Here is a 13,603-nt window from a genome sequence, read left to right as displayed (position 1 = left end):
CATCACTGTTAAACCCCCTTCCCTCCTTCACTGGAAACCACAATGAAGTTTGGTCTCCATACATTTGCCTTTTCTTGTCTTTTTATATAGGTGAGGTCATACAATATTTGTCCTCTTGTGATTCACTTATTTCACTCAGCATAATGTCTTCCAGCTCCAGCCATATTGTAGCATGTATCAAGACTTCATTTCTCCTACTGGCTGAGTAGTATTCCATTGTTTATATGTACCACATTTTGTTTATGCATTCATCTGTTCATGGGCATTTAGGTTGTTTCCACCTTTTGGCTATTGTGAATAGTGCTGCAGTGAACACTGGTATACAAGTCTCTGCTTTCAAGCCTTTCGAGTATATACAAAGGAGTGGAATTGCTGGGTCATAAGGTAGTTCTATTTTTAGTTTTTTGAGGAAATGCCACACTGTTTTCCATAGTGGCTATACCATTTTTTATTCCCACCAATGGATAAGTGTTCCAATTTTCTGATATCCTTGCCAACACTTATTTTATTATTATTATTTTTAAATCTTAGTGGGAGTAAAATGGTATCTCCTTGTGGTTTTGATTTGCATCTATCTGATGGCTCAGACACTGAGCATCTTTTCATGTGGTTGGTGGCTATTTGAATGTCCTCTTTGGTGAAATGTCTATTCAAGCCCTTTCCATTTTATGATTGGGTTATTTGTCTTTTTGTTGTCGAAGTATTTGGTTTCTGAAGATATCCTCCCAGTTGGTGGCTTGTCTTTTCACTTTTTTTAAGTCTTTTGATGAACAAAAAAAAATTTTTTTAACTTTTATGTTGTCCTATTTATTTATTTTGTCTTTTGCTGTTTATGCTTTTGTTATTATGTTAGATAAATCATCGTTAAATGCGAGGCCTGACAGCATTGCCCCTGCTTTTTCTTCTAAAATTTTACAGTTTTAGCTTGCACATTTAGATCCTTAATCCATTTTGAATTTGTTTTTGTGTATGTGTTGCATAATTTTTAACCACTTTCTTTTTTCTAGGTATTATATTTTTCTCATTTGTTTCCAATTATTGTAAATAAACCCACAAACAAATATCTAGCATATGAATTTTTATCATACTTGAAATTATTCTCTTAGGATAGATATTGAAAGCGAAATCATTGGTCTGATGGTATGATCATCATCCTTGGCTCTTTCAAACCTGTATTGCTTTCCTAAAATACTTCCAACCTTACCCCTCACCTGTTGCTCTCTCTCACTAGGTGACCTTGTTGCCTATTTTACAGAGAAAACAGAGTCTGTATAGCACACAGTCCTGCCACTTTTGCAGCCCTGCCCACCAGCTACCTTCCTCATGAATCCTGGTCCCATCAACTGTCCCTCTCCCGCCAATGATGTGCATGTCGATTACTCAACTCTCTCCCATTTTAGATAAATCTCCTCTTGACCTTATATATAAGTACCTCCACCCTCTAGGACTCCATCCTTTCTCATCCAAGCTTATTGTCACTCAGTTCTTCACATCTTTTAATTACTGACTTCCCCAAAAAGAACCCTTGGGAGTAGGGAGGATAATAGGGTAGGGAAACCTCCTTTTCCCCCCTCTGGCTCAGCAGACCTAACAATATCCTCAGAAAAGTGGTGAGAGGAGGGGTTTATGGGGCTTCTATGGTTGCTCTTCCCATCTCTCTCCACCCACTCCAGTGAGACAGTGGATGGAAGAGGACAAGGTAGTATCTTGCCTCCTACTATTCCTTTTCTCAGGCCCCTGAGTGGCACAAAGGGTTTAGCGCTCAGCTGCTAACTGAAAGGTTGGAGGTTGGAGTCTGCTCAGACACTCCTCAAAAGAAAGGCCTGGCAATCTACTTCCAAAATATCAGCCATTCAAAACTCTATGGACTCAGCCAGTAAGAGAAATAAAGTCTCCATACATGCTACGATATGGATGGAGCTTGAAGACACTGTGCTGAGTGAAATAAGTCAGTCACAAAAGGATAAATATTGTATGACCTCACTTATAAAAAAGACAAGAACAGGCAAGTGTATAGAGACCACAGTTTATTAGCAGTTACCAGAGCTGGAAGAAAGGGGCGAAAGGGGGTTGTTGCTTATGGACTATTGAGTTTCCACTTATGGTGACTAAAAACTGCATTGATTAAGGGTAGGGTTGCACAGCTGATTAATGCAATTACTATCAGTAAGTTGCACACTTGTAAAAAGTTGAATTGGCTAAAGTTATGTGATAGATATATTTATAACAATGACATAAGAGAAAAGAGTAGCAGCTGAGGCTGCTTATGTACAACCAAACGTGGGATTTGAATCCTTGGTTTGGAGGTTTAGTGTCATGGTATCATAGGACATCCCAGTTAACTGGCCTAATAACATGTTTGGTTTTTCTGCTCTCATTCCTAGCTTGTTATGTAGTGCCTGGGGTCTTAAAAGCTTGCAAGTGGGCATCCAAGGCACAACAATTGGTCTCTATTTGCCTGGAGCAACAGAGCAAGAAGAGTGAGGAATAGGAGGAGAAAATGGAATGTGTGGCTAATTGACTCCATGAACAACATCCTTCTTTCTCATAAGACCAGAAGAACTGGGTGGTACCTGGTTACCATTACTAAACATTTTAATCAAAGATTTTATAAAAGAACCCTGGTCAAAAGGGGGGAAAAGGTAGAAGAAAATTTTAAATTCACATGGAACCCAGATATTCAGGAGCCATGAAGGCTGAGTGAACCCCCAAAACTATTACCCTAAGATAACCTTAAACCAAAAATATCCCTTGAAGTCTTAAAACCAAACAATTATTTAGCTTAGTAGTAAAGAATGTCTGCCTTGAGCATTATGCTCTTTTAAGATCTATCAGTATGGGATCAAATTGACAACGGCATCTGGAAAGATTAGATAGGAACCTTAGGAGGAAGCAAGTTTATGTTAATGGGAGAAGAACAACTCAGAAAAGGAAGGTGAGAGTGGTTACACAAACTGAAGAATATAATCAATGTCACTGATATGTACATGTAGAAATTTGAATTGGTGTATGTTTCTGCTATGTGTATTCTCAGCAACAACAACCATAACAAAAACATAAAATTAAATTATTTTAAAACAACAACAGAAAACCCTATGGAGCACAGTTCTACTCTGACACACATGGGGTTGCCATGAGTTGGAAGCGACTTGATGGCAACTTGTACTAGTATGCCCTCTCTGTCCTTCTTTTTATCCTTCTTATCACCACCTGCTTCCCCACCAGCTTCTACCACTCCAGTCCCAGCTCTGCATCTGCCCCCAGAGCTCTCTCTCCTAACTGCATAGTCCCAGGGTCCCAGAACCCCCTCCCCCCTCTTCTCCAGCCCCTATACCCCTGGGTGCCTGACATCCCCCCTCCTACCATTTAACATGGTCAAGAGAGGGAAGTATATGTGGCCTCTCAAGCGGGAATTTCGAATTTATTTTCCCACAGAAATGCCCTCCTCTAGTGGCTTTGTGGTAATTTTCAGGTAATCGAGTTTTTTTTAATGACTTCACGCACAACAGTAATGATATGAGGAAATCATATTCCAAATCACAATCAGGTGGTGTAAAAGCAAACAAGTGGAATACAAGTTGTTCATAAATTAGGGACAAATTGCCCTCTTTTTTTTTTTTAAAGCTCCCTTAAAGTACCTAACATAATACCTGGCACCTATGAGATGCAAAATAAGCAACTGTTGATGTGATTCACATACAAGTAATCCTTCAAAACCATTCTGTGGATGGCGATCTTGCATAGTGTCAAATGCATGTTAAAAATTCTGTAGTTTTGCCTTTGGATACCACTAGATGGAGCTGTGGGATCTGCCCTGGGCCAGTACCCATTTGTGTAGTTGCCCAGAAGCATTGGGGAGCCAGGAAAACTTTCTGCTAGGCAACTAGAAAGAGAGTGACGTTTAAAGTGTATAATTTGATTAGTGTATACAATAAATTGTACATATTTAAAGGTACAATTCAATAAGTATATGTATACACCTGTGAACAATCGCCACAATCAATTTAGAAAACATATCCACCATGCCCAATAGTTTCCTCCTGCCCTCCCTCCCAGCATCTCTCTCCCATCCCCAGGTAATCACTGATCTGCTTTCTGTCACTATAGACTAGTTTTCTTTTTCTGGAATTTTTATGAATGGAATAATACAGTACAATACATACTGTGCTCTTTTTGCGTCTGATTGCTTTTACTCAGCATAATTATTTTGAGATTCATCCATGTTGTTGCCTGTATTGTTGCATATTTATTCCTTTTTATTGCTGACTAGTATTTCATAAAAGAAAAAAATTGATTAGGCAAAGATTTCTTAAGATTTATGGCTTTTGGTGTTGTATCTAAGAATTATTGCATAATCCAAGGTCACAAAGCTTTTCTCTCATTTTCCTTCTAGAAGTTTTATAAATATTTGGTTTTATGTCTAGTTCTATTACCAGCTTGAATTAATTTTTGTGTCTGCTATAAGATGTGACTGAAGTTCACTTTTTTGCATACGGATATCCAATTGTTCACAACATTTGTTGAAAACGCTATCCTTTCTCCACTGAATTGCCTTTGAACCTTTGTTGAAAATCAACCTAACATTTATGTGTGTCTATTTTTAGGGTCTATTTTGTTCCAATGATGTATTTCTCTATCTTTACAGTATCTTTTTTTTTTTATATAGTAACAAGAGTTAACATGAACCTATTTTGTGACTGCCCCTCTGTAGGGAAATGAACACACATTACCTAAATTAATTTCTACAACAATCTCATGAGGTTGGCATCATTTTCTCATTTTTTAGATGTGGGAGCAGAAGCCTGGAAAGATGCAGTCATTTCTGGTCACAAAGTCATTAAAGCGGTAGAACTATGATTTGAAGCAGGTCTAATTCCAAAGGCTCTGTTGTTAACCGCTGATTCTCTAACTTGTATTCAAATATGACTTGGGTAAATTATTTAACTTTTTGGAGTCACAGTGCCTCCATTTCCATAATGGTCACAATAATGCCTACTTTATAGAGCTAAAGAGATGAAAGCTGGGTGCCTGGCAGAAGCCAGTGTTCCGTAAGTATTTACTACATGTAAAAATTACATCTATTCTTTAGAAGCCTCTAGACATTGCCCTTTTTGGCCCTTAGAAGAGAGTTTGTGACCTAGTCTGTTGATGCCTTGGTTCCTTGGTCCAAAAAAACACACTGCCATTGAGTTGATTCCAACTCATAGCAATCCTATAGGACGGAGTAGAATTGCCCCACAGGGCTTCCAAGGAGTGCCTTGTGGATTCACACTGCCAACCTTCTGGTTAGCAGTCGTAGCTCTTAACCACTATGCCACCAGGGTTTCCTGGTTCCTTGGTAGGAAAGTGAATCTTAGTAACCTGGAGGATGACAGCCACAAGTTCTGAATGACAGCTGGTAAGGTGAGGATGTCACTCTGAGGAAATTCTTTGGGGGGAGCCCCTTGTATAAAAGATGGTAAATAAAAACCTACCCTTAAGCCTAAAAGTATTGAGGTTGTTTTGTTTTGTTTTTCTTAAACAAATATACTCTCTTCTATTTTTCAGTCTATTTACTTTCAGCTAAAACATCTCCATCATGCCCCATTCTCAAATTCATGGATTCTCCTACCGGCCAATTCATTCAGTCAACGAATATTCATTGAGCACCTGTTGTGAGAAAAGCATGGTGCTGGTGCCAGGGCAGAGGATCTAGAGGGGGAGACAGACATTAAACAAATAAAGGTGCTCAAAATATAGAAGTACAAATTGTGACAAGTGTTACGTAAGAGAATAGAGAGAGAAAATAAAGAGTGTGGCATGGTGGTGGTCTATTCAGAGAAGAAGAATAGTGAAAGCAATTCATTCCTCCACTTAATCAACCAATCAAAAAACATTTACTGAGTGCTCATTATGCTTCAAGAACTGTTTTAGGCATTAGGTACATTGCTGAAGGAAATAGTTTCTGCCTCCCTGGAGCTTCTGTTTGTGTGTGTGAAAGAGAGAGAGAGGAAAAAAAAAAAAAATGAATGTGAAGGTGTGTAAATAGGCGATAAATGCATAAACTAGTAAATACTTGATTTTAGAATTATAAGTGCTATGAAGGCAACAAAACAGGGTAGTAGGATAGAGAGTAATTATAGGTAAAGCAGAGTTTGAGAAGACCTAGAAGAAGGAAGTTACATAAAGATCTGAGCCAAGATCTATCCAGGCAGTGGGAGCAGCCAGAGCAAAGCCCCTGAGGCAGGAAAAAATTTTATATATTCTGTGCTAAGTGAGGTTGATTGGCTGTAGAAGTATGTGTGTGGAGGTGGGAGGCTGGGCAAGGTCAGAAAGGAAGTGGAGCCAGGGCATGGAGGGACTATGGACCGTTGTAAGGAGTTCCCAATTGCAAAGAAGAGCCATGGGAGGGTTCGAGCAGGAAAGAGACCTGCTTGTGTGGAATGGATTGAAGGAGGCCGAGAGTGGAAGCAGCGATACCAGTCAGGAGGCTAAGTAAGGTACTAGTCTAGCAGAGGGATGCAAAGGCTTGGACTAAGGTTGCAGGGGGTTAGGGTGGGGGAATAAAGAGAATTGAGTGGATTCGAGATATGTTTTAGAAGTTGAATTGACCAGTGTTGGGATGGTTTCGATGCAAGGTGGGGAGATGAGAGTTGAAGGGGAGAAAGAAATAAAGGTCTCGCTCTATAGGAAGCAGGCTGAATAATGGGCACCAAAGATTTCAGGTCCTAATTCCTGGAACCTGAAATTGTTACCTTATAAGGAAAAGGGTTTTTGCACATGTGATTAAGGTAAGAATCTTGACAGAAAGATTATCCTGGATTTTCTGAAGGGCCCTAAATCCAATCACAAGTGTCCTTAACAAAAGAGAGGGAGATTTGATACACACAAAGAGGAGGTAGCAATGTGACCATGGAGGCAGAGATCGATGTGATGCTGCTGCAGGTTGAGGAATGCTGGAAGCCACTCAGAATTTGGAAGAGGAAAGGACAGATTCTCCCCTAGAGCCTCTGGACGGAGTGCGACACCGCCAAAACCTTGATTTCAGCTCAGTGAAACTTATTTCAGACTTTTGGCCTCCAGAACTGTGAAAGAATAAATTTGTATTGCTTTAAACCACCCAGTTTGTGGTGACATGTTACAGAAGCCACAGGAAACTGATACAACTCCCAGGTTTCTGTGTCGTATACTCATTAATACAATAAATATTTATTGGGTACCCTGCTCCAGGCACTGTGCCGGGTACTGAAAGCAATGCCACTTACCCTGTACTGACATCCTCCCACCTTCTCACCACCTCCACACTCCAGGCCTCCAGTGGCGCTTCCACCCTGGCCCAAGCCACATCATCTCTCTCCTGGATGACTGCAGTGGCTTCCCAACTTGTCTCTCTGCTTCTGCCCTGGCCCCTGCAGTTCCCACAAGAGTAGCATAAGGCAGATACATAAGTCACCACCCTGCTTAAATACTGCCAACAGCTCACCATCCCACTCTGATTAAAAGTTAAAACCTTTACAATGAACTACAAAGCTCTTCAGATCTCCCTCCCTCCCCCACCCACTCTCTTCCCTCAGTCTCTAAAAATGAACTGCATCCTTTAAGTCAATTGCAAAAGAAAAGTTACCACTTCCCCCCCCAAAAAATCCTTTTGGGATAAAAATGCTTAGACTCTAAAAGTAGGAATAATATAGTTTGGTTATCTAAGTTCTAGTTTATTTGCTTAAAAATCAGTCCCTTTCCTTGAAATAGTGGGATGAGGGCTTTGATGGAAAGCCCCCTGGTCATTTCGTAAAATATCAACATGATCACTCTCATCAAAGACAGAGGTGACAGGGACATCATGTTCCACAAGATGGGCTTTCAGAGTTGGGTTGAGTAGACATACTGGCTTGGAGGGCAGAGCAAATGCTTGTGAGCTGAATTCTTGGAATATCTAAATTTTGACCATTTTGTTGGTGGAAAGTTTAAAAAAAAAAGAGGAACAGGAATTTCAGATTACGGTCCCAGGTTCATCATTGTGTGATATTGAACTTACAATCATAGACATGACTGCTCCCTCTTTCATTCAATTCTATTTTATTTATAATTACATTTGCTACATTGCTATTTTGCCTAAAATAAGCCTCCAGTGAGAAGCTCTATCAACTCCAGAGAACAAGAGGTACCAGAGGTGAAAATAGGCAAGAAACAGAGTCCACAGAAAATTTAATTCAAATCTTACCATGAAGTGCAGATAAACATAGCCCATGAGCTAGAATTTTGAAAAATACTATTCTAATAAAAGTAATACCTTGTAGACTTACAACACTCCATAGTCACAAAAGGTCTTTCAAATAATCATGTAATGCAATGGTTAAAGCTCTCGGCTGCTAACTGAAAGGTCAGCGGTTCAAACCCACCAGCAGCTCTGCAGGAGAAAGATGAGGCAGTCTGCTTCCATAAAGATTACCGCTTTGGAAACCTGGGAAGTTCTATTCTGTCCAATAGGGTCACTACGAGTTGGAACCGACTTGACAGCAATAGGTCTTGGCCCAAGTCCATTTCTCAGTTTGAAATTCTCTTTTCCTCTCTTTATTCTTTCTTAAAATTTTTTTCACTTTATATTCTAAATGACATGGTGTAATTTTAGCTCATGTACATTTATGATTGATCATCTTAATTTGCTTCCTTAATTCGTATTAAAATATTATAAAACTGGGGACATAAACTCTAAATTATATTTCACTCACCCATGCTCTCCATAGATATAGGCACCTGTTCTTCATTATCTAGAATATAATAAAATGATTTACATTTACATTTTAGAACAAATTTATATCTCAGCTTATTGCAGTCTTTTACCAAGTCTCAAAACATACATGCAAATATACAATGAGGACTTACATGATTTTATTGACAATTAAATAGAGAAAATTTGAATAATTGTTTTTCTCACAGAATTATCTCATCAATGTATTTGCTATGACATTCATTATATGCCATTTAATTGATATTATTATGAAATTGAATAGAAAAAGTTAATCTCATAGACAATTCAGCACGTGTTTTACTTTACGACAGCAAAAAACATTTCATTTTACTTGATAGATAAAACGACAATCATTTTGGCTGGTGATATATGTACAAATATTAAACCCACAAAAACCTCATTAAGTTAAAAATCAGTCATACCAGATGGTATTTGTTTCTTTTTGCCCTGTGCTCCCTTTTTTCGGCCATCCTTGGGGCTCTTTGGTTTCTGAGGTTTTGGAGCCATGGTTCAGACTTGGGCTGCGTAAAGAGATGATATCATTAGTAAATTCTGGTTGACAATGTCAAATATCTAGTCTTATCATTTAGTAAACATAAGAATACTTTTTCTAAGTTTTACCTTCAGCTAAACCAACATATATCTTCATAGAATGAGTGTGCTGCAACCAAAGATTTACCGAAACAAAAATCTTACTGATAAAATCACATGTTCCAGTGGAGCCATTCAGCTGAAGCATGGGGCTGTGACCTGGCAGAACTTCAAGGTCTCAGCCTCAGACCCTGCCATGGAAGCATGACAGAAAACACTGGCTTCCCTGCCTCCCTTAAAGCAGTTTTCTTTCCAGGTAGTTACTCTGCGTTGCCCAGGGCCAGGATAGGCCCGTGAGGCCTTAAACACTGCAATCTGTGGTGCCGCCTCCTCTGCTTAGTCATGCATTTGAACAGGATATGTGAGTCGATTTGTGTGTGTGTGTCCTAGCTATTCATGATGTAACTTCTTTTTAAAAAGGACTAACATTACCGATTGAATACAAAAGTTTTGTATGCCACTTTAGCAGAATGAGATGAACTGGATTATATAATTTTTGGTGGATACAGGGTACTAAGATTTTACTATATACCACATTTTCTACAAAAAGCCCTACCAGTTCCATTCCACTGCAGCACTCACTTTTCCTTGTGTCCTGTCTGCTTGGCATCTGTGGGTCTTTGCTTTGGACAACAGGTTCCCCTATTTTGTTGATGCCCTAAGCACATGCTTACCTTGCTTATTGGGTAATCCATCCCTGGCATTGCCATGTGCTGGGCCTCCCATAGGTGCCCATGCCCACTGGGGTAAACAGGTCCACAATGTGGAAAACAGCAGTTGCTGCCCAGTCAATTCCAACTTATGGCAACCCCATGTGTGTCAGAATAGAACTGTGCTCCATAGAATTTCCAGTGGCTGATTTTTCAGAAGTAGATCTCCAGTCCTTTCTTCCAAGGCATCTCTGGGTAGACTCAAATCTCCAACCTTTCAGTTAAGAGCTGAGTATGTTAACCATTTGCACCACCCAGGGACCCCACGATGTGTATGAAAACCCATTGCCATCAAGTTGACTCCGATATATGTAATTTTTAAATTAACCTCATTTAAATAGTACTTTAGTCCTAGGATGTGTACATACAATTGTTGTGGCCTTATTTGTGCTATCAGAGATTGCCTCCAAAAATTTCTATGGAATTGCTCATACATTTTGACAGGACATCGCACCTGACAAGGCCATCACAACATCAAATCCTTGCAACCTCCTCAATGCTCACTTTTGCTGCACCCTTGTTAAATGGTTAGGAATATGATTTCAGGGGTTTCATTAGCAGGTTTGAAATAGGCTCTACCTTTTACCAGCTGTGTGACCCTCAGCAAATTACTTATCCTCCCTAGGAGGATGCTCCTTAGAAGCGAGGACAGTGAGGCTTTGTCTCAGGTACATTGACGTGTTATCAGGAGGGATCAGTCCCTGGAGAAGGACATCATGCTTGGTAAAGTAGAGGATCAGCGAAAAAGAGGAAGACTGTCAACAAGATGGATTGACACAGTGGCTGCAACAATGGGCTCAGGCATAACAACAATTGTGAGGATGTTGCAGGACTGGTCAGTGTTTTGTTCTGTAGTACATAGGGTTGCTATGAGTCAAAACCGTCTCAAAGGCACATAGCAAGAACAGACTTCAATTTACTCATCTGTTTAACAGGCACAGTAATAATACTTACCTCACATCGTGTCATGAAGATTTAATGAGATGTTTCTTCATCATCATCATTACCATCATCGACTCAGTCATCCCTGATTGGTTTGCCTCATTTTAATTAACCAATACAGATTGAACATTATTTCATAGCCCATAGTAAAATATATCTCATTTTATTTTATAAACACTGACCAAAGTGTGGGTGTGTCTGTGTGTTTATGTACATATACTGCTTCTTTTAGATTTTTCACACGTATTTTTTCAAATGGTAATAACAAGAGCTCACATTTGCTGAGTACTTTCTACGTGCCAGGTATGGTTCTAAGCACTTACTTGTATTTTTTTTAATTTAATCTTAACCACCCTTTTAGGTAGGTATTTTATTATTATTTCTTCACCCCAGTTTTATGATGAGAAAACAGAGGCACTGAGAGGTCAGGTAAGTTGCCAACGGCCATGCACACAGTGAGGAGTAGAGTCAGGGCTTGAGCATGAGCAGCCTGGCTCCAGGGTCCACATCATTAACTACTGGACTAGACTCTCACTTGTGTTTTAATGATGACTGTTTACTATGCTGCATTGAGGAGCCTTGGTGGTGCAGTGGTTAAAAACTCAGCTGCTAACTAAAAGGTCAGCAATTCAAATCCACCAGCCGCTCCTTGGAAACTCTATGGGGCAGTTCTCTCTGTCTGAGTCGGAATGACTTGACTGCAACAGGTTTGCTGGTTTTTTCTTTCTCTTTTTTTTTTTTTTTTAAGCCTTCTTTAAGAGCCCTGGTGGTGCAATGGTTAAGAGCTCAGCTGCTAACCAAAAGGTTGGTGGTTCAAACCCACCAGTGACTCCATGGGAGAAAAGGCCTGGCAATCTGGTGCCCTAGAGATTATAGCTTAGGAAACCCTATGGGGCAGCTCTCCTCTGTCCTGTAGGGTCACTACGAATTGGAATCGACTTGATGGCACACAACAACAACAAAGCCTTCTTAATTAAAAGGCATAGTATCTAAGTTGCTAGCCATCACAGACAGAAAAATTCATTAGCTGCGGTGAGCCTGGTGAACATTGTCTAAACTGAAAAGAAAACAATTGCTTTGGAGGTAGGCACTTTACATTATATTTGTGTTTCAGGCAACATTTTATAGTTTACTTTAGTAATTGCAAATACTGAAAATCCTACCAATATTAAGTCTGGAAAATACATCATTCCTAACTGGAGATACCTAAATTAAATGAATAATGTAGTCTGCATAATTTCAATAAACACACTTATTTAGTCAAGGCTTATTTTTAATGCAGATTTACTTTTTAAAAAAAATCCCAAATAAAAGACACTGTTTTTAAATGATAGCAGAGCTTACTGAAATTTTTTTTCACAAAACTAATTACATATTTCATACAGTGAATGTACTATACTTACATTTTTCAAATCTTATTTTTCTCATTGAAATGACTATTAAAAGATCATGAAAATGTATCTCAGAGAGGCAGAGGTGAGAGAATGATGAACACAGAATAGTGCAACCCACCAACAATTCAAGCATTATTATCCTGAATATGTTAGGTAACTATCCAGTGGACTAGGTGATTTCATAAATAAGCATTTTGCATTCTGCTGAAATCGTAGCATTTTAAAATATAAGTAAAAATACTCTGTTGTTGTTGGTGTTGTTAAGTACCATCGAGTCTATTCCAACTCATGCACAATCTGTGTACAACAGAACAAAACACTGCCCAGTCCTATGCCATCCTCGCAATCATTGTTGTGTTTGAGCCCATTGTTGCAGTCATGGTGTCAATCCATCTCGCTGCGGGTCTTCCCCTTTTTCACTGGTCCATTACTTTATCAAGCATGATGTCCTTCTCCAGGGACTGATCCCTCCTAATAACATATCCAAAGTATAAGACAAAGTCTCGCCAACCTCCCTTCTAAGGGACATTCTGGCTGTAGTTCTTCCAACACAATTTGTTCGTTTTTCTGGCAGTCCGTGGTATATTCAATATTTTAAAAAGTGTTTTGGGCTGTGTATACCTCTCTAACTTCTGAAAACTGGAGATTTGTTTATAGTCTTTTCCTAGTTAGTAACAGTCAAGATTTTTTTTCATCACGGTCAACAAATTTGCCTAGCATCTATTATGGGATAGATGCTATTTCTATCTTCAAGGAATTTATAATTTAGTTTGGGAGAAAAGTCCAAAACATACACAGAAAGCAATTATTTAGAATGAAAAATTAACTAACATTTATAGAGCACTTAATTCAGTACCAAGTATTTTGTTTTACTTGTATTATCTGACGTAATTTTTCCCCAAAACTTCATGAAGTAAATTCTATATATAATCGTCTTCATTTACAGATTAAGAAACTGAGAGGTAGCTTATCCAAAGCCATACAGATCGTAAGTGATGAAGTCAGTATTACCAGACACCATAGGCACTGGCTTCATCCTTGGACTGTGCTGCCTGTCGAATTAGCTGTGTATGTATTTGAAACTCTCTCCTCCTCTGGTTTCTGTTATATTGCCTAGTTCCAGTTTTCCTGTCTCTCTTACACTCCATTTCTATTTCCTTTGATGATTTTTTTTTTTTCCTTCTTCTGGTGCCTGACACTTAAAATACCTTGTCTTATTGTTTGTCTCCTCAAACATA

The 13,603-nt window shown here is 39.1% G+C and overlaps 1 protein-coding gene across 4 annotated transcripts in view; it reads right to left on the bottom strand.

The window, feature by feature from the left end:
- Positions 1 to 13,603, bottom strand: part of DNAI3 (dynein axonemal intermediate chain 3) — a 100,425-nt gene that overhangs the window by 83,552 nt on the left and 3,270 nt on the right. For all 4 annotated transcript variants that reach the window (XM_049879652.1, XM_049879653.1, XM_049879654.1 and 1 more), the window contains exons 2-3: positions 9,151 to 9,249; positions 8,709 to 8,747 (exon numbers count right to left, since the gene is read on the bottom strand). In XM_049879652.1, the coding sequence (XP_049735609.1) occupies positions 8,709 to 8,747; positions 9,151 to 9,235 (124 nt within the window). In that variant the 5' untranslated portion in view covers positions 9,236 to 9,249. The remainder of the gene's footprint in view (positions 1 to 8,708; positions 8,748 to 9,150; positions 9,250 to 13,603) is intronic.

Source organism: Elephas maximus, chromosome 3, assembly GCF_024166365.1.
Source record: "Elephas maximus indicus isolate mEleMax1 chromosome 3, mEleMax1 primary haplotype, whole genome shotgun sequence".
NCBI lineage: Eukaryota > Metazoa > Chordata > Mammalia > Proboscidea > Elephantidae > Elephas > Elephas maximus.
This window is presented reverse-complemented; position numbering and strand designations above follow the sequence as displayed.